This window comes from Pristiophorus japonicus, chromosome 22, assembly GCF_044704955.1.
Source record: "Pristiophorus japonicus isolate sPriJap1 chromosome 22, sPriJap1.hap1, whole genome shotgun sequence".
Taxonomy (NCBI): Eukaryota; Metazoa; Chordata; class Chondrichthyes; family Pristiophoridae; genus Pristiophorus; species Pristiophorus japonicus.
The window spans coordinates 63,799,443-63,820,527 of NC_091998.1; the positions used below are offsets into that span (position 1 = coordinate 63,799,443).

The 21,085-nt window shown below is 49.2% G+C and overlaps 2 protein-coding genes across 2 annotated transcripts in view; both read right to left on the bottom strand.

Annotated features, from left to right (window-relative positions):
* Positions 1–581, bottom strand: part of LOC139235108 (STE20-like serine/threonine-protein kinase) — an 84,505-nt gene extending 83,924 nt beyond the window's left edge. The window contains exon 1 of the mRNA XM_070866277.1: positions 233–581. Within this exon, the coding sequence (XP_070722378.1) occupies positions 233–385 (153 nt within the window). The 5' untranslated portion in view covers positions 386–581. The remainder of the gene's footprint in view (positions 1–232) is intronic.
* Positions 582–7,907: 7,326 nt separating this feature from the next.
* On the bottom strand, positions 7,908–20,724 carry fam136a (family with sequence similarity 136 member A). The gene is made up of 3 exons (XM_070866279.1): positions 20,475–20,724; positions 16,824–16,964; positions 7,908–11,763 (listed from the first exon to the last, which is right to left on the bottom strand). The coding sequence occupies exons 1-3, from the start codon at positions 20,565–20,567 to the stop codon at positions 11,575–11,577; spliced, it is 423 nt and encodes a 140-aa protein (XP_070722380.1). The 5' UTR covers positions 20,568–20,724; the 3' UTR covers positions 7,908–11,574.
* Positions 20,725–21,085: the final 361 nt, after the last annotated feature.

Sequence of the window (21,085 nt, forward strand, 5' to 3'; positions counted from 1 at the left end):
CTGAGAACTGTATCACTGTTACTTCAGGGCTTAACCGTGAGAAGTTGCTCAAAGACCCGAAACACACAGCTTTTGAGGGTGGCTCACATTTGAAACCGTGCTGAGAATCCGTGCAACGGTGAGCTTTGTGATCAGCCCGTAAGGTTCCGGCGTTAAGTACGGCGCAGTGCAGAGAGAGCGAGAGAGAGAGAGAGAGAATGGGCGCTGCCACCGCCCCGCTCGGCGTTCTTACCTTGAACACTTTGCCGAAGGCTCCATCCCCTAGCTCGCCCACAACCCGCCACACATCTTCGGGATCCAAGCCCCTCCTGACATTCTCGTACTGTTTCACCTTTTTCTTCTCGGCGCCCAACTTAAACAGTCTCATGAAGCTGAAGAAAGACATGCCCGCCCCGTCAGCCGGCCCCAAGTCGATCCAAAAAGGGCCAACGATCAGGGAGGAAACGAGAGATTACAAGAAACGAGGGCAGCCTCTCAGGCGAGTGAAGGTATCTCCGGGTGGATTCATTGCCCTCAAACGCCCAGTGTCATTTCAACTCCGTGCTGGAAGAAGTCTCCCAAGTTTCAGCAGTTGCAGCTAAACCCACTTGGAGGAAAACGTCTTTAAAAATAACTTTTAGAAAAACACAAATGCGAGCAGAATTTCACTTGGAGATGACTGTGAAATATTCTCACTGGGTAAAAAGGCAGAAAGTCGCAACTGAGATCTGAACACGTGCTTCCAGCGAAGTGCAACATGACGAGGCTGTGGCCGGAAGAATTCAACTCATTTTGACACAAAGCACGATATTGCTCATCTGAAGGCACCGTGCCAAAATGTACCATCATTTATTTTTCTTTAAATACATTTCCCCCCCACCCGTGTATGGGTTTAGAGACTTTTGTGCCAGAGGTGATCTCATTGAAACATGCAAAATTCTCACAGGGCTTGACAGGGTAGATGCAGGGAGGATGTTTCCCCCGGGCTGGGGAGTCTAGAACCAGGGGTCACAGTCTCATTTAGGGGTCGGACATTTAGGACTGAGATGAGGAGAAATTTCTTCACTCAGAGGGTGGTGAATCTTTGGAATTCTCTGCCCCAGAGGGCTGTGGAGGCTCAGTCTTTGAGGATAGTCAAGACAAAGATCGATAGATTTTTGGATATTAAGGGAATCAAGGGATTATGGGGCTGGTGCAGGAAAGTGGAGTTGTGGTAGAAGATCAGCCATGATTTTATTGAATGGTGGAGCAGGCTCGAGGGGCCGAATGGCCAACTCCTGCTTCTAATTCTTATGTTCTTATAAACTATATGTATTTTCTAAAATTGAACCTGCATCTTCTCCCAAGGCTCCCCTCCCCTCAAATTGGGCTACACTAAACTTCAAACAATATTCAAATAATGCACTGATAACCAAGGGAATTTTGACGGTCGTACAAAGGGAATGTTTTTTAATGCAGTAGTGCTGTAATTTAACCACGGTCCCTTGATGTGCTGCGGTTTGATGTATTGTTTAAGTGGGTTTGCTATTGACATGCGAGGAGTGGGGCATGAATGGAAAGAGGGTTTGTTTCACAAAGTTTGATGGAACACAAACAAACACAGGTTATTTTTTTTCCAGGGGGGTGGATTGGGGTGTAATGAACGCTGCCGAGAGCTTATATTGCAATTTTCCATTGTCTCACTGAGCAGACAGCACGCAAATATTCCCAGGTGAAAAAATAAAAGACTTGCATTTATATAGCGCCTTTCACGACCCCCGGACATCTCAAAGCGCTTTACAGCCAATGAAATACTTTTGGAGTAATGTAGGAATCGCGGCAGCCAATTTGTGCACAGCAAGCTCCCACAAACAGCAATGTGATAATGACCAGATAATCTGTTTTTTTGTTATGTTGAAAAGGGATAAATATTGGCCAGTACTCCAGGAATAACTCCCCTGCTCTTCTTCAAAAAAGTGCCATGGGATCTTTTACGTCCTCTTGAGAGAGCAGACGGGGCCTCGGTTTGTCTCGCCAGAAAGACGGCACCTCCGACAGTGCAGCCCTCCATCAGCACTGCACTGTCGGAGCATCAGCCTAGATTTTTTTTGTGCTCAAGTCCCTGGAGCGGGACTTGAACCCACAACCTTCAACCAGGTGAACTCGCCTGTCAGTCCGCAGCAACTATATTCATCCTCCCCTCAACTCCCACTGTAAACCCCAGCCCACTTTGCTGCTATTGTTTCAGAAGTTTTGAAATGTTTCTCTGAATGCAGATTAAAAATGAGCTGAAGCAAAACGTAGCCTTTGGGAAGATTCAGTGGCACTTAAAAAAATATTTTAATGACCCCCCCCCACCAAAGGACATGACTAAATTTCAGGTGTGCCTCATATTGTACATTGTTTATTGGTGTTGTGTTATCATTTTAAGGGATGTGATGTAACAGGAAAGCAGTGTGTTATTTCTTTACCAGCAAGGTTTGTGAATCGCACTTTTTGGCAATGCTGTGCAACACTTTGGTAAATGAATAAAACCTGTCTGTCTTGGGTTCAGCTGTGGGTAGCACTCTAGCTCTGAGTCAAAAAGTCCCACTTCAAAGACTTCGAGTACATCCTCTAGGCTGACACTCCAATGCAGTGCTGAGGGAGTGCTGCACTGTGACGCCTTTCAGATGAGACATTAAACTGAGCTCCCATCCGCCTTCTCAGGTGGATGTAAAAGATCCCATCCGCCTTCTCAGGTGGATGTAAAAGATCCCATGGCACTTTTGGAAGAGTAGGGGAGTTATCCCCAGTCTTCTGGCCAATATTTATCCCTCAACCAACATCACTAAAATAGATTATTTGGTCATTATTGTTATGTATGGAGCAAGAGTCAGACTGAACACTGTGAGCTCAAAGTAAAGTGTGACCGTAGTATTTTATTGCAGGTCTCCAGAGTACCTCTCCAGCCTGTGAGGCCTCCTTAAATAACTGTGCTCCCAAGAGATTATGGGATCCCTTGGGACTCCAGGGGGTGAGCCCTCTGGTGGCTGTACAGAGTAAATACAAGAGTAATTACATATATAACAACACTCCCTCCCCCCACCAAAGTCAATAGTGTAACTATTTACAATGTGAGTCGATCTAGGGCCCTTCTTGCCCTGGTTGATCGTCTCGGTGTGAAAGCTGGTATTGTTGAATCATTTGTTGGGCCTTCGCTGGGCTGCCTGGTGTGTTGGGCCCTGCTGGGCTGATGTGGATAATGGGTTCTGCTTCATGGTCAACTGTGGTGCCGGTTGCCACTGGTGTGTGTGTTGAGGGATCAAAAAAGGTAGGGTCCAAGATTGGTTGCTCAGGATAGTCCGTGAATCTGAGTTTGATTTGGTCCAAGTGTTTCCGGTGAATGAGTCCATTTGAAAGTTTGACCCAAAACACCCTGCTCCCCTCTTTGGCCATGACAGTGTCGGGAAGTCACTTGGGACCTTGTCCATCATTCAATACAAATACAGGATCATTGATTTCAATCTAGGGTGACACATTTGCGCTATCATGGTATGCACTTTGTTGAAGCCGCCTGCTCTCTACCTGTTCATGTAGATCAGGGTGAACTAACGAGAGCCTTACCTTAAGTGCTCTTTTGATGAGCAGTTCAGCAGGTGGGATCCCAGTGAGTGAGTGGGGTCGCATGCGATAGCTAAGCAGGACTCGGGATAGATGCATTCTCGATTGCCTCCGTCTTCGCGTTGGTAGGCTTGATGCTGTCTGCCGCAATCCTCCTTCCCAAGAACTCCACTTCAGGCGCTAGGAAAACACACATCGAGCGTTTTAACCTGAGCCCCACGCGGTTGAGTCAACTAAAAACCTTCTCCGGTTCTGCAGATGCTCGACTGTGTTCCGACCAATGACCAAGATATCATCCTGGAAGACCACGGTGTGCGGGACTGACTTCAGTAAGCTTTCCATGTTTCTCTGGAATATCGCCGCCGCTGCTCGGATTCCAAACGGGCATCTGTAATAAACAAAAAGACCTTTGTGCGTGTTGATGCAGGTGAGGGCCTTCGATGATTCCTCCGGTTCCTGCATCATGTAGACTGAAGTCAGATCCAACTTTGTGACTGTCTTTCCTCCCACCAGCGTTGCAAAGAGGTCTTTGGCCTTTGGTAGTGAGTATTGGTCCTGCGATTGATAGTTACTTTGTAATCGCCACAAATTCTGACGGTGCTGTCTCCCTTGAGGACTGGCCCACTCGTTGAACTCGATCGGTGAAATGATCCCCTCTCTTTGCAGCCGGTCTAGCTCAATCTCTACCCTTTCTCTCATCATGTACGATACTTCTCTTGCCTTGTGATGGATGGGTCGCGCCCCCGGAATTAAGTGGATCTGCACTTTTGCTCCTTGGAATTTCCCGATTCCTGGTTCGAACAGAGAAGGAAATTTGTTTAAGACCTGGGCACACGAAGTGTTGTCAGCGGGCGATAGCGCTCGGACATCATCCCAGTTCCAGCGTATCTTTCCCAGCCAGCTCCTGCCGAGCAGCGTGGGACCATCGCCCGGTACCACCTAGAGTGGTAGCTTGTGCACCACTCCATTGTAGGAGACCTTTACGGTAGCACTGCCGATTACAGGAATCAGTTCTTTTGTGTAAGGTCTTAGTTTGTGAACTGGAGTTAAGACTGGCCTAGAGGCCTTGTTGCACCACAATCTTTCCAAGTCTTTTTGCCCATGGTGGGCTGGCTCGCGCACATGTCCTGCTCCATTGACACCGGGAGTCCATTTAGTTCAACATTCAACATTATCGGGGGACAATTCATGGTGAATGCCTGCACCCCATGTACCTCTGCCTCCTCGGTCTGAGGCTCTGGTTCGTCGTGATCCTCCGTGGATCTGTCCTCCTCTGCAACATGGTGGCTTGCAGGTTTAACAGGATTTGCAGCACGCCTGCACACTCATTGGAGGTGTCCCATTGTTCCATAGTCCTTGCAAACGTACCCTTTGAATCGGCATGAATGGAAATGATGATCACCCCCGCAGCGCCAACAAGGTGTTAATGGCCTTGCATTCATTACCCTTGATGGTGGACTCTGAGACATCTGTGGACGTGCAGCTGCAGGTATGTGTGACCTGCCCTGTACGTTATGATTCAAAAACAACATCACTTTGTTCACAGTACTTGTAGCAGCACTTGTGTGCTGAGAGATTTGCTTCGTATTGTCACTGGTGGCAATGAACGCTATGGCCTTATTCAAGATCGGGGTCTCGACAGTCAAAAGTTTGCGAAGTATGGTTTCGTGGTCATTGCCAAGTATGAAAAAATCTCTTGAGCATGTGCTCCAAATTCGCAATGTCCAGCAAGGCGTCTTCGCTCAGCGACATAACTCGCCATTTCCTGGCCTTCAGACCTTTTGTAGGTGTAGAACCGGTACCTCACCATCAGAACGCTTTCCTTCGGGTTCAAATGCTCTCGGACCAATGTGCACAAATCATCATACGATTTCTCCGTGGGTTTCGCTGGAATGAGCGCATACATTGGTGCCCCACAGACGGTGAGGTGGATCGCCCTTCCTTTGGCAGTGTTCTCTCCCCCATCTAGCTCGTTGGCCACGAAGTATTGATCGAGTCGCTCCACAAGTTTCCCAATCATCTCCCTCCGAGAATTTCTCCAGGATGTTCACTGTTCTCTGCATCTTTGGGTTCGCTATCTGTATCTCGTCGCCAGTTGTTATGTATGGAGCAAGAGTCAGACTGAATACTGTGAGCTCAAAGTGTGACCGTAGTCTTTTATTGCAGGTCTCCAGAGTGCCTCTCCAACCTATGAGGACTCCTTAAATACCTGTGCTCCCAAGGGATTATGGGATCCCTTGGGATCCAGGGGATAAGCCCTCTGGTGGCTGTACAGAGTAAATACAAGTTTACATATTTAACAACTATCACATTGCTGTTTGTGGGAGCTTGCTGTGTGCAAATTGGCTGCCGCGTTTCCCACATTACAACAGTGACTGCACTTCAAAAGTATTTCACTGGCTGTAAAGCGCCTTGGGATGTTCTGAGGCTGTGATTTTAATGTTTGCTGGTTATTATGTGAATGTATGAGATTGTTTAAAAGGTAATTTTGCTGCCTGTGATGTGGGAGAAAGTAAACGAGAAGCGAGGAATCAATGGGCTGGTTCGAGAGAGAGCTTTGAGACAGGAAATGGGGCAAGAATCAGGTGTGGATGGGAATAAAAACAGAAATTACTAGAAGCTATTAGCAGGTCACTTCTTCAAATCCACCCTCCCCACTATATTCAGCCTATCATACCTGTCCTGTGCCAGCTCTTTGAAAGAGCTATGCAATTGGAATCATAGAATCTTGCAACATTGAAGGAGGCCATTCAGCCCATCGTGCCTGTGCTGGCTCATTGAAACAGCTGTCTAATTTAGTCCCATAACTCTGCAAATTAGTTCTTTTCAAGTACGTGTCCGATAGTCTTTTAGAAGTTCCTATCTTCAACCACCCTTTCAGTAGTACATTCCAGATCTTAACAACCCTCTGAAAAAAGTATCGCATTTGCCCTCTATTTCTTCTGCCAATTAATTTAAATCTGTGACCTCTGGTTATTGACACACTTGCCAGAGGAAACGGTTTCTCCAAACGTGCTCTATCTAAACCCCTCATTATTTTGAATAACTCTATTAGGTCTCCCCTGAACCTTCCCTGCTCGAAGGAGAACAATCCCAGGTTTTCAAATTTCTCCATGTAACTAAAGTCCCTGGTATCATCCTGGTAAACCTGTCCCCACTCCAAGGTCTTGACATCCTTCCTAACGTGTGGTGCCCAGAATTGTACACAATACTCCAGCCGAGGCCTGACCAGTGAATTGTAAAGGATTACCATGACTTCCTTCTCTTCGTATTCAATGCCCCGATTTACCAGGCCATGTATCCCATGCCACCTTCAAAGATTTGGGAATATGTACACCCAACTCCCTCTACCCTCAAAATAGTTTGCAGATGTGATTTAGATTATACTGCCTCTCATGTTGTTCCTCCCAAAGTGTATCACTTCACACTTATCCGCATTAAGTTGCATCTGCCACCGGTCGGCCCATTTCACCAGTCTATGACTCCTGAAGTCTGTTACTAGCCACCTCGCTATTTACATGTTACAACGTTTTGTATCATCTGCAACTTTGAAATTGCACTCCTACCCAAGTCCAGCAATTTATATACAAGGAATGGTCCTAATACTGACCCCTGGGGACCCCACTGCATACTTCTCTAGTCAGAAATACATTTGTTCACCACTACTCTCTGCCTCCTATCCCTTAGCCAATTACGTACCCAAGTTACTGCCGACCCTTTAATGCTGATTGAGCAAGTCTGATGTGATGCATTTTATCAAATGCCATTTGAAATTCCACATATACATTCACTGCAGTACCCTCAGTTACTTCAAAAGAACTCAAGCAGGTTCGTCAGACATGATTTGCCTTCAACAAATTCGTGCTGACTGTCCCTGATTAGCCCGTGCTTCTCCAAGTGTCCTTGAAAATGGTCTCAAGTAGTCTTGAACGGGGTGTAACATTTGTAATCTTCCAGCCCTCCGGCACCATTCACTTATTCCTCTTACCAAAATGAATCGAGGGAGTGAAGGGTTATGGGGAGTGGGCGGGGAAGTGGAGTTGAGGCCAAGATCAGATCAGCCGTGATCTTATTGAATGGCGGAGCAGGCTCGAGGGGCCAAATGGCCGACACCTGTCCCTATTTCTTATGTTCTTCTGAATCACTTCGCACTTCTCTGTATTAAATTTCCCCTGCAATGTGTGTGTCCATTTCACCAGTCTATGCCCTCCTGCTATCCTGCTCACTTATACCTTAGTTGTCATTGCGACACAAGAGCTTTGAGTCATTTGCAATCTTTGAAATTATGCCCATCTAAACCTAGGTGGTTTATTTGTAAAATGTGCATGAAAAACAAACAGCCGAACTTTGTTAAAATCCTTCTTTAATTGGACATTGCACGCACACCAGCCCAGGAAATCTTCACAGTTAAACCAACTCCAGCTGTGAAATAGCTTCACAGCACACCAGTCACGGTGACTTTTTCATAATGTGCAAGGACCCACTTGCAGCTTTAGTTCGGCGCCAACAAAAACAATCCTACTCTTTAGTCTCTGGTTGGAGAATATCTGAATCAATCCAGAAATGCCACACACTTATTTCGGAAGCAGTGGGGTCAGAGGACACGCCAGCAGCAGTGCGGATTGAACCGAGGCCCATCCCACTCCTCGCTTAACAGCTCTTGAGCAAAGCAGAAACTAAAACCACAAACACAAGTTGCTTTGGCTTTTTCATTTTACAAGATTTAAATTGTGGAAGTATCAGAAATGGGAATATCACAACAGCTGGAAAAATGAACCCTTATATCCAAAAATTATTAAAAAAAACTTTTTTTGGGGGGGGGGGGGGGGGTAAAGAGAAGAAATGGAAACCCAAGACAGGGGCCAGATGCAACATTTCACCAATCAAATATGCAATGATCGCACTCCTGCTTTAGCCCCGAGTTGCGATGTCAGGGTGGTGCCTTGCCTACCGTGCATCACACACAGTAAATATTCCAATTCATACATAAAACTCAACGTTTAGTCGTCGGGATTCAAAATGAAGCTTTGAGGCCAGTTAGGTATCAGCGGCAATCGCTGGATTTACTCGAGAGTTAGAAACATCAGAGATGGAGGGGAACATTTGCAAAGCGGGAGTGAGCACCCACACAAATGCGGCTTCGAGCTGTGATAATGTACCAGGGAGGGAGAGCGCCAAATCCACTGCTTCCCCTTGGGAGTATCACAACAGTTGGCAAAATGATCTATATCCCAAAATATGAGACTTATTTGGTGGGGGGGGGGGGGGAATTGAGAAGAAATGGAAACCCAAGACTGAGGCACAAGCAGGACTAGATGCAACATTTCACCAATCAAATATGCAATTAGAACACTCCAAGTACACTTGGGATATTTACTGTGTGATGCATGGCTTTTATATGGAGAAACCACACGTGCATGGAAATTTGAATGTGGCGCGCACCCCAAATAAAATTAGCGGGAACATTGCCGATAACATATTCGTTCCGTGTCCGGGAAACAGCCCTCCTGACCCCCTTTCATGCAAGGAGCTACACACCATTGAAATAAATTTGAAAGAAAAAGAAAAAGCGAGTGGACAAATCAGGAAATATTGGGAAAAGTATAGCAGGTCCTTGAGCAGCTGAAATGTGTGCAACATCTCCCCGAGCTGGGCTGCAGAAAGGTCCAATCTAGGACCAACCACAACACAGAGGGGAGAGCAGGGCAACAGATGGAAAGCAATTATTTCTTAAATGCAGCGACACTTCCTGTCTACTACACAGTGCGCAATGTCTGGCAGGAAACGTACTATCAGTACAGCATCAGTGGTATGATGCCCTTCAGTCAGGCCCCACATCAGCACCTTCACCGTATCACACCACAGTAAGTAGAGCAATACATCAGTATGTGTGTGTGTGTGTGAGAGACAACAGTTAGAATGAGCATCTGTGCGTTTAATGCTGTGACCCAATCGTTTGGTTCTGTCGACGTTCACTGCAGTTTCTCAAAGTTGTCCAATCCATCTCCTCCCACTTCATTGTTTGTTTATTTACTACAAATGCAGTTGAAATGTTTCTGTCCGGAATATTAAGCAAATTCCTACAAAAAACATTGGTAGCATCGCGTCCGAGGCAGCACCAAGGAAACCGTTTACTGTCAACAGTGTGACAGTCATTGCATATATTGAAGGCGGAGAGAGACAGATTTTTAAACGACAGGGGAGTCAAGGGTTAGGGGGAAAGAGAGCAGGCAGGGAAGTGGAACCGAGGCCAAGATCAGATCAGCCATGATCTCATTGAATGGCAGAGCAGGCTCGAGGGGCCGAATGGCCGACTCCTGCTCCTATTTCTTATGTTATGTTCCAGAATAAGGGGCCGCCCATTTAAAATGGAGACAAGGAGGAATTTCTTCTCTGAGGGTTGTAAATCTGTGGAGTACTCTGCCCCAGAGAGCTGTGGAGGCTGGGTCATTGAAGATATTCAAGGCTGAGATAGACAGATTTTTGAACTACAGGTGAGTGAAGGGTTATGGGGAACAGGCAGGAGAGTGGGGTTAAGGCCAAGATTAAATCAGCCGTGATCTCATTGAATGGCGGAGCAGGCTCGAAGGGCCGAATGGCCTACTCCTGCTCCTGTTTCTTATGTCCTCAACTTTGAGCCAAGACTCCATGACCTGTTGGGGAGACATGCTTAGGCCTGAGTTAGATATATTCAAAAGGGAGTTAGATGTGGCCCTTACGGCTAAAGGGATCAAGGGGTATGAAGAGAAAGCAGGAATGGGGTACTGAAGTTACATGCTCAGCCATGATCATATTGAATGGTGGTGCAGGCTCGAAGGGCCGAATGGCCTGCTCCTGCACCTATTTTCTATGTATGTTTCTATGAGTCCTTGCAGAGGCCCAAAATAGTCCACTGAGGCCGTGATTTTGTGTCGAATGATTTCTTGATCTAGAGACAAGAAAGAAACGCTCTTCAGGGACCGAGATCAGCATCTTTTAACATTTCCAGATTGCAATTGAGTGGAACCCGCATAGGGAAAGCTTGCTGATCTCTGTACGTAAAGATCTGGCACACACTTATCTCAGCGCCCGATAACAGCAGGGATCAGGATCTTTATGGAATGCAAAATGCTGCCCTTCTCCTGCCACAGACTTAGATTAACATCTCCCTTCAAAGACAAGAGTACTAAAGAACACAATTGGGAGAAGGTTAGAACTGAAGTGACAAAACTATTCTGCTTTAGCTCACAGAGGAAACAGGCTACGCACTCATTCACAACAGTAAAACGAAACGCTGTTGAACAGCCGAGTAACGGTGTTTATCGAAAGCACAGTACTGCGGTGAAAGAATCACCAGTTTCTTTTAGTCAGCTCCCTCAGTTACCCCGATGGGTGAAGTCACAACCTGGTGTGGCAGTCACTACAGACCCGCTTTAAATTGCAGGGGGGGGCGGGGGGAGGATTCAGCCAAGGCTGCAACTTCTGATCACCATCTGATGACGCACGCTAAATGCCGGGCGAGAACACGATCAGGGGTTTTAGCTGCGATACCCACCAAAACAGGTCCGATGGCCAGCTGGGTGAAGTGCCATACGGTTCCAGTAAATGTATCCCAGCAAGAAGCAGCGCCTTCAGGATAGATTGGTGGTGGGGGGGGGGGTGGGGGGGGCAGGGAAGTTTTGTAAGTGACTAATTGAAGTCCCGTTTGCTGGATTGGGGTTCAGTGCACAGCAACACAAGACAGAATCGATTGTGCCGCGAAATGTGTCGCGCAGAGGGGTCCCGCCTCTCCCAGCTGTGAATCTCGGGCCGCTGTTGCCGTTAACCCTCGCTACCCGTCTCTGGGCAACGCCACCATCAGTTCTCATCGTCTTTGCTCGAAAGTCTCGGGTCCGCAGTTGTGTACGCACGGTAGACTTTGGGCCATGTTTCACTCGTGTGGACCGCACTGGAATCTTGCCGTGCGATTTGGTTCGTCGTGACGTCCCGGCTTTGGTGCAATAAAATCTATACTTTATACCGCAAGGTGTTGCCTTATTTTGCTATAGACGCTAAGGATTCCTTCAGGTTTTTCGTCATGCTTGGGATTAGGTAAGCATGATCATCCACACACTTAGTGACGCAGGACTCAACCTTGTATTTGACGTCCTGCTCTTTCACCCCTGAATCGAAGGCATCCCTCGCCTTGTCATTGCAATCCATCATGCAGCGCTGCAGGCGATTCTGTAACAATAAAACACACACAAAGGAATCCAAAGATATTCTACAACATAAAAACAGTAAACGGGTAGCAAGAGGAGGGATATGGGCCGATTTGAAAGACTTGCATTTATATAGCGTCTTTCACGACCACCGGACATCTCAAAGCGCTTTACAGCCAGTGAAGTACTTTTGGAGTGTAGTCACTGTTGTAATGTGGGAAACGCGGCAGCCAATTTGTGCACAGCAAGCTCCCACAAACAGCAATGTGATAATGACCAGATAATCTGTTTGTTTGTTATGTTGATTGAGGGATAAATATTGGCCCCAGGACACCGGGGGGGTAACCCCCCTGCTTTTCTTTGAAATAGTGTCATGGGATCTTTGACGTCCGCTTGAGCAGACGGAACCTTGGTTTAACGTCTCATCCGAAAGTCGGCACCTCCGACAGTGCAGTGCTCCCACAGTACTGCACTGGAGTGTCAGCTTAGATTAGGGACCAAAATAGAGACCTACACATGGAGGCAGAGGGCATGGCGGAGATACTAAATGAATATTTTGCATCAGTCCTTACCAAGGAAGAAGATGCTGCCAAAGTCAGTGGAATGGAAGTAGTTGAGATACTGGATGGGATAAAAATTGATAAGGAGGAGGTACCAGAAAGGCTGGCTATACTTAAAGTAGATAAGTCACCAGGACTGGATTGGATACCGAGGGATGTAATGGTGCAAATTGCAGAAGTACTGGATATAATCTTCCGATCTTCCTTGCATACGGGGCTGGTGCTAGAGGACTGGAGAATTGCAAAATGTTACACCCCTGATCAAAAAAGGGTGCAAGGATAAACCCAGTAACTACAGGCCGGTCAGTTTAACCTCAGCAGTGGGGAAGCTTGTAGAAACGATAATCAGGGACAAAATTGTCACTTGGACAAGTGTGGATTAATTAAGGAAAGCCAGCACAGATTTGTTAACTTGATTGAGTTTTTTGACGAGGTAACAGAGAGGGTTGATGAGGGCAATGCGGTTGACGTGGTGTACATGGATTTCCAAAAGGCGTTTAATAAAGTGCCACATAATTGGCTTGCAGCAAAGTTGAAGCCCATGGAATAAAAGGGACAGTGGCAGCATGGATACGGGATTGGCTCAGTGACAGGGAACAGAGAGTAGTGGGGAACGGTTGTTTCTCGGACTGGAGGACGGTATACAGTGGTGTTCCCCAGGGATCGGTACTGGGACCACTGCTTTTCTTGATATATATTAATAACTTGGACTTGGGTGTATAGGACACTATTTCAAAATTTGTAGATGACACAAAACTTGGAAGTATAGTGAACAGTGAGGAGGAGAGGGCTAGACCTCAGGAAGAGACAGACAGGCTGGGGGAATGGGTGGACACGTGGCAGATGAAATTTAATGAAAAAAAGTGTGAATTGATACATTTTGGTCGGAAGAACGAGGAAAGGCAATATAAACTAACGGGTACAATTCTAAAGGGGGTGCATGAACAGAGAGACCTGGGGGTATATGGGTACAAACAATTGAAGGTGGCAGGGCAGGTTGAGAAAGCGGTTAAAAAAACTTACGGATCCTGGGTTTCATAAATAGAGGCATAGAGTACAAAAGCAAGGAAGTTATGATGAACCTGTATAAAACACTGGTTCGGCCTCAACTGGAGTATTGTGTCCAATTCTGGGCACCACACTTTAGGAAGGATGTGAAGGCCTTAGAGAGGGAGCAGAGAAGATTTACAAGAATGGTTCCAGGGATGAGGGACTTCAGTTACATGCACAGACTGGAGAAGCTGGGGTTGTTCTCCTTGGAGCAGAGAAGGTTGAGAGGAGATTTGATCGAGTTTTTCAAAACCATGAGGGGTCTGGACAGAGTAGATTGAGAGAAACTGTTCCCATTGGTGGAAGGGTCGAGAACCAGAGGACACAGATTTAAGGCGATTGGCAGAAGAACCAAAGGCGACTTGAGGAAAATCTTTCTTTACACAGCGAGTGGTTAGGATCTGGAATGCACTGCATGAATGGGTGGTGGAGGCAGACTCAATCATGGCTTTCAAAAGGGAATTGGATAGCTACCTGAAGGAAAACAATTTGGAGGGCTACTGAGAAAGGGTGGGGAGGGGGGGGGGGGAGTGGGACGAGCTGAAATGCACTTGTAGAGTGTTGGCACAGGCTCGATGGGCCGAACGGCCTCCTTCTGCGCTGTAACCATTATAGGATTCTACATCAGTCTGAAACATTTTTCCTTCCTCCCACTGCTCCCCGTCCTTCGAGTCCGTTTTTGTGCTTGGCATCTAGTGTCGAGAAATGGAACACTTTCCATCTGGGCGCCCAGTGTTGCCAAGAGCACTCTCACATTAGATATAGGTGCAGAGTAGAACTACCTCTGCTCTGCCACCACCTCAGAAAGGCATGCTCTCCCCACCCCGCACACTCGGGTGACCGTTTGCAACACCAGTGATCGTGCGGTCTTGTTGAGTGGGTCTGTAAGTGTAGAGGACGTTTTATTTGGGGTCCTTGATCACTCCGTTCTTCTTTGGCAGTCCTCCGGAGTCGAGGATAACTTGCTTGCATACTGACATGAGTTCTAAGGTGACTGGTGAGACCAATGTGGGATCTACAGTCTCTGTCACAAGTGGGGTAGGTAGTGGTTGGAGGGACGGGTGGGTGGGGTGCTTGATTTGTCGTGCCCTCCTTCGCTGTTTGTACTTGGGACGTTCAGGTCTGTCACTGTTGGGGTTGTCCACGAGGGTCCTGACGTTCCCGGCCCCGAATTTCATTTGAGAGGGTGGAAGATGCCTGTGTGGGTGAATCCTAGGAACTGAATGGAGACTGGCAAAACTCACTTCGCGTGCGGCCCGCACACCAGCAAGTAGAGCAGACTTTCAGCTCTTCGGAGGGTCTGGTTTCAAACCCAAGTCCCAGGGATGAGAATAAATACAACATAGAAAGAGGCCATTCGGCCCAACAAGCCGATGCAGTAAGCCAAACAATGTTCCCGCTAAGCTGCAAGGTTCCGCGCCGGCCGCGCACCGGTTTTTACATCGTACATACCGCGCATGTGCAGAAATTTAAAGGGGCGGCGCAGCTTACAGGGAACATTGATCCTGAATCTCTTGTGCTCGCCCAGTTGCCACAAGCCTTCATTTCCCATTTTCCCTCAATCACCTATCGGACCCATTCTTAAATGCTGATGTGGTCTCTGCTTCAATCACAAACTGCGTAGTGCATCCCGCAGCCTCATGACCAATGGTCCCTTTAAGCTGCGGGCTGTGATGCTAGGCAGCTCCTGCGCAGCCGGCTCTTAAATAGGGAAAACCGCGCATACAGGGTATTGTGAATGGGCCGCTCTGCCCCTTAAAGGGACAGCACACGCAAAACAAATTAAAGGGAACATTGATCACAAGCCACGTTTTCTCCTGTTCTCGGTCCTAAATCTCTTGCATTTAATCTTATAATCTCTCTCCTCATTCTAGACCTCCAAATCACTGACAACGGTCTTTTTCTATCTATTCTGTCCCACCCCATCATCATTTTCATCACCTCTATCAAATGATCCCGTAACCACCTCTATTCTAACAAAAACAGGCCCAATTTTTCCAAACCTTTCTCAATTCTAATTCCTCAAACCAGGCAGCGCCCCAGTGAATCTGTGCTGGACCCTCTGTATTGCCTCAACATCCTTCCTATAGTGTGGAACCCGACACCACACACAGCCCTCCAACTGTGGTCTTACCGAGGTTTTACAGAGAATCAGGATTACACCTCAACTTCCACAGAATCATAGAAATTTACAGCACAGAAGGAAGCCATTTCGGCCCATCGTGTCCGTGCTGGCCGACCAAGAGCTATCCAGCCTAATCCCACTTTCCAGCTCTTGGTCTGTAGCCCTGTAGGTTACAGCACCTCAAGTGCACATCCAAATGTGGTGAGGGTTTCTGCCTCTACCACCCTTTCAGGCAGTGCGTTCCAGACCCCCACCACCCTCTGGTTGAAGAAAGTTCCCCTCAAATCCCCTCTAAACCTCCCCCCAATTACTTTAAATCGTGCCCCTTGGTTATTGACCCCTCTGCTAAGGGAAATAGGTCCGTCCTATCCACTCTATCTAGGCCCCTCATAATTTTATACACCTCAATAAGGTCTCCCCTCAGTCTCTTTTGTTCCAAAGAAAACAACACCAGTCTATCCAATCTTTCCTCATAGCTAAAATTCTCCAGTCTAACATCCTCGTAAATCTCCTCTGTACCCTCTCCAGTGCAATCACATCCTTCCTGTAATGTGGTGACCAGAACTGCACGCAGTACTCCAGCTGTGGCCTAATTAGTTAGTATATACAGTTCAAGCATAACCTCCCTGCTCTTGTATTCTATGCCTCGGCTGTACTCCGGCAAGTATTCCGTATGCCTTCTTAACCACCTTATCTACCTGGCCTGCTACTTTCAGGGATCTGTAGATATGCACTCCAAGGTCGCATTGTTCCTCGACATTCCTCAGTGTCCTACTATTTAATGAGTATTCCCTAACTTTGCTAACCTATATGTCGCGTCATAAAATCCATGCATTTGCATTTTTTGTGATCTTATCCACTTGAGGCCTTGCCATTAATGTTGTGTACCTGAACCCCCAAATCCCTCTGCTCCTCCACATCACCCAGCCTTCGGCATTCAAAGTATTTTATTTGACCAAAATATGAGGTCAGACTGAGGTCACACCCTCTTCCAATAGTCTCAGAATAAGGAGTCGCCCATTTAAAACGGAGATGAGGAGGAATTTCTTCTCTGAGGGTTGTAAATCTGTGGAATTCTCTGCCCCAGAGAGCTGTGGAGGTCACTGAATATATTTAAGGCGGAGAGAGACAGATTTTTGAGCAATAAGGGAGTGAAGGGTTATGGGAAGCGGGCGGGGAAGTGGAGCTGAGTCCATGATCAGATCAGCCATGATCTTATTAAATGGCGGAGCAGGCTTGAGGGGCTGAATGTTCCTATTTCTTATGTTATGTTCTAATGAATGTTGAATTAAAATAAAGAGCCCACAGGGATTGAAAGGAATGGAGTGATTGCAGATTGCTCCTTACCTGGAACCTCTCGAGTTCCCCAGTAAGCACGGCCTGTGCCTTGGCAAGGGGAGTGTGGCACCGCTCGATACACTGATGAACCTCTTCCATGGACGCGTTGCCATTCTCACAGCAGTCCGCGCTGCACTTGAACATTTTTGCCTGGAGAAGCAATGTAAACACACAGTAATAAGACGCACTCATTCACCACACTGCGTCACTTAAATGTAATGCAGCCTATATAACATGGCAGACGGAATACAATGTGGAGAAATGTGAAGTTATCCACTTTGGTAGGAAAAATAGAAAAGCAGGGTATTTTTTAAATGGTGAGGGATTGGGAAATGTTGTTGTTCAGAGGGACCTGGGGGTCCTTGTACACCAATCACTGAAAGTTAACATACAGCTACAGCAAGCATTTAAGAAAGCAAATGGTATGTTGGCCTTTATTATGAAGATTTGAGTACAAGAGTAAAGACGTCTTACTGCAATTATATCGGGCCCTGGTGAGACCACACCTGGAGTATTGTGCACAGTTCTGGTCTCCTTACCTAAGGAAGGATATACTTGCCATAGAGGGAGTGCAACAAAGGTTCACCAGACTGATTCCTGGGATGGGGGGATTGTCCTATGAGGAGAGATTGAGTAGACAAGGCCAATTTATTCTCTAGGGTTTAGAAGAATGAGGGGTGATCTCATTGAAACATACAAAATTCTTACAGGGCTTGACAGGGTAGATGCTGGGAGGATGTTTCCCCCCGGGCTGGGGAGTCTAGAACCAGGAGTCACAGTCTCAGAATAAGGGGTCGGCCATTTAGGACTGAGATGAGGAGGAATTTCTTCACTCAGAGGGTGGTGAATCTTTGGAATGATCTGCCCCAGAGGGCTGTGGAGGCTCAGTCATTGAGTATATTCAAGACAGAGATCAATAGATTTTTGGACATTAAAGGAATCATGGGATATGGGGACAGTGCAGGAAAGTGGAGTTGAGGTCGAAGATCAGCCATGATCTTATTGAATGGCGGAGCAGGCTCGAGGGGCCGAATGGCCAGCTCCTGCTCCTGATTCTTCTGTTCTGATGAGCGCTTCGCCCTACCTCGCTCCTCTTTTCCTGGCTAGTTCTCTGGGTGACAAACACCCCCTTTTCTCTGTGCCCTTACCCCCACGCCCAGGGGTGTCTCAAGTCCCAGGCCTTCAACATGAGCTGGCAAACTATTCCACCATGTGGGCCATCATAGCCAGCCAGATCTCATTCTCATACGATGACAACAGAGGCATTCACTTACCACGATGGAGACAGGCAGTCGCTCGAGCCTGACCCGCCAGTCACTTAAATCATGGCTGATCTGTACCTCAACTCCATTTATCTGCCTTAGTTCCATCATTGGAGTTCAGAAGAATGAGAGGCGATCTTATCGAAACATATAAGATAATGAGAGGGCTCGACAAGGCGGATGCAGAGAGGATGTTTCCACTCATAGAGGAAACTAAAACTAGGAGATATACTCTCAGAATAAGGGGCCGCCCATTTAAAACTGAGATGAGGAGGAATGTCTTCTCTCAGAGGGTTGTAAATCTGTGGAATTCTCTACCTCAGGAGAGCTGTGGAGGCTGGGTCATTGAATATATTTAAGATGGAGATAGACAGATTTTTGAACGATAAGGGAATAAAGGGTTATGGGGAGCGGGCGGGGAAGTGGAGCTGAGTCCATGATCGGATTAAATGGCGGAGCAGGCTCGAGGGGCCGAATGGCCGACTCCTGCTCCTATTTCTTATGTTCTCCCTGGGCTGTGCTTACCTGATGATCAATGGGATAAGCCCTCTTCCCCACCCCCTGCCTCAAAATCTATTTTAAATATGTCTCTGACTCTCAGTGCCCTTCTGTGTGTTTTTTAAATTAAGATTTCAGGGCCAAAAGAATAATGTTTAGATTAGGGAAGTGGCCATTGTTCAGGACTGCCCTTTGCTCCGGTACTGAGATAATGCCTGTACGGCACTGGACTCAGATCCCGCTTTGCATTCAGTAAATATACCCAGACTGGTGGGACAGCAGGAGCTTGGGAAGGAGAGCAAACACAGTTCGGTGGCTCCGTGTCGTGTCATTGGATCAACTATTCACAATAGTTCATTCTTTGGCTTGATTCAACATGGTAAATGCAAAGCCTTTAGTTTACCATCACTTCAAACCAGAAAAAGGAGAAATTATCCTAAAATTAGAGTTAATCCATTTAGGAGTGAAATCAGGAAGCACTTTTCCACACGCAGGGGAGTGGAAACCTGGAACTCTCTCCCCCAAACAGCTGTTGAGTGTCGGGGATAATCAGAAATTTAACAACGGAGATTAATAGACTCCCCTCCCCCACACTACATACTCTCCCCCGCATCCCCCCCTCCCCACTCACAGTCCCCCCTACCCCCCACACACCCAATACCCTCTCCCCCCCCCACACACACCCCCCATACCCTTCCCCCCCCACACACACCCCCCATACCCTTCCCCCCCCCACACACACCCTCCACCCCCCACAGACACCCCCCCCCCCCACACACACCCCCCATACCCTTCCCCCCCCACACACACCCCCCATACCCTTCCCCCCCCACACCCCCATACCCTTCCCCCCCCCACACACACCCCCCATACCCTTCACCCCCCACACACACCCCCCATACCCTTCACCCCCCACACAGACACACCCCCCATACCCTTCACCCCCCACACAGACACACCCCCCATACCCTTCCCCCCCATACCCCCCCCATACCCTTCCCCCCCCACACACACCCCCCATACCCTTCCCCCCCCACACACACCCCCCATACCCTTTCCCCCCCCATACCCTTCCCCCCCCCCCACACACATACCCCCCCATACCCTTCCCCCCCCCCCACACACACATACCCCCCATACCCTTCCCCCCCCCCACACACACCCCCCATACCCTTCCCCCCCCACACACATCCCCCATACCCTTCCCCCCCCACACACACCCCCCCATACCCCCCCCCACACACACCCCCCAAACCCTCCCCCCCCACACACACCCCCCATACCCTTCCCCCCCCATACACACCCCCCATACCCTTCCCCCCCCATACCCTTCCCCCCCCACACACACCCCCCATACCCTTCCCCCCCCACACACACCCCCCATACCCTTCCCCCCCCATACCCTTCCCCCCCCACACACACCCCCCATACCCTTCCCCCCCACACACACCCCCATACCCTTCCCCCCCCACACACACCCCCCATACCCTTCCCTCCCACACACACACCCCCCCACACACACCCCCCATACCCTTCCCCCCCCCCACACACACCCCCCATATCCTTCCCCCCCACACACACACCCCCCATACCCTTCCCCCCCCACACACACACCCCCCCCATACCCTTCCCCCCCCCCACCCACACACTACCCCACCCACACACACCCCCCCCAACCCCACCACCCACATACCCTTCTCCCCCCCCCCCACACCCCCCCCATACCCTTCCCCCCCCACACACCCCCCCCATACCCTTCCCCCCCACACACACACCCCCCCCATACCCTTCCCCCCCACACACACACACCTCCCATACCCTCCCCCCTCCCGCACTGTGACCTTTCCCCTGGAGCCTGATCCCGAGCGCGCCCCCTGACCCGGTGACCTTGCCCACAAACCTGCATCTGGCGGATCTGCTCCCGCTCCAGGCCCTGCACCATGCCGTCCACCGCCGCCTGCAGCCGGCGCTGCTGGGGCTCGGCGCCCGCCATCTCCCCGGACTCGGGCCTGTGGTGCCCCGGACCCGCGCTGTCCCCCTCTCCCCGGGCTCGGGCCTGTGGTGCCCCGGACCCGCGCTGTCCCCCTCTCCCCGGGCTCGGGCCTGTGGTGCCCCGGACCCGCGCTGTCCCCCTCTCCCCGGGCTCGGGCCTGTGGTGCCCCGGACCCGCGCTGTCCCCCTCTCCCCGGGCTCGGGCCTGTGGTGCCCCGGACCCGCGCTGTCCCCCTCTCCCCGGGCTCGGGCCTGTGGTGCCCCGGACCCGCGCTGTCCCCCTCTCCCCGGGCTCGGGCCTGTGGTGCCCCGGACCCGCGCTGTCTCCTCTCCCCGGGCTCGGGCTCCGCTCCCGCCGCCAGGGAGGGTGCAGCGCGGGCAGGAGGGCACCGAGTGCCGGGCGGGCCGCTCGCCGCCTCTGGCGCCCCCCGGCGACCCGGAGGTGCAACAACAAGTAAATCCTTTCACATTTTTGAAAGGAATCATACTGCAGCAGAAGAGCAAATGTTTTGTTTTTTA

Coding starts and splice junctions, on each gene's coding strand:
- fam136a (XM_070866279.1), bottom strand. CDS start 20,567: ATGGCGGGCGCCGAGCCCCAGCAGCGCCGGCTGCAGGCGGCGGTGGAC. Junction 16,965..20,474: donor AGCAGATCCGCCAGATGCAG/GTTTGTGGGCAA, acceptor TTGCTTCTCCAG/GCAAAAATGTTCAAGTGCAG. Junction 11,764..16,823: donor GGGAACTCGAGAGGTTCCAG/GTAAGGAGCAAT, acceptor TTATTGTTACAG/AATCGCCTGCAGCGCTGCAT.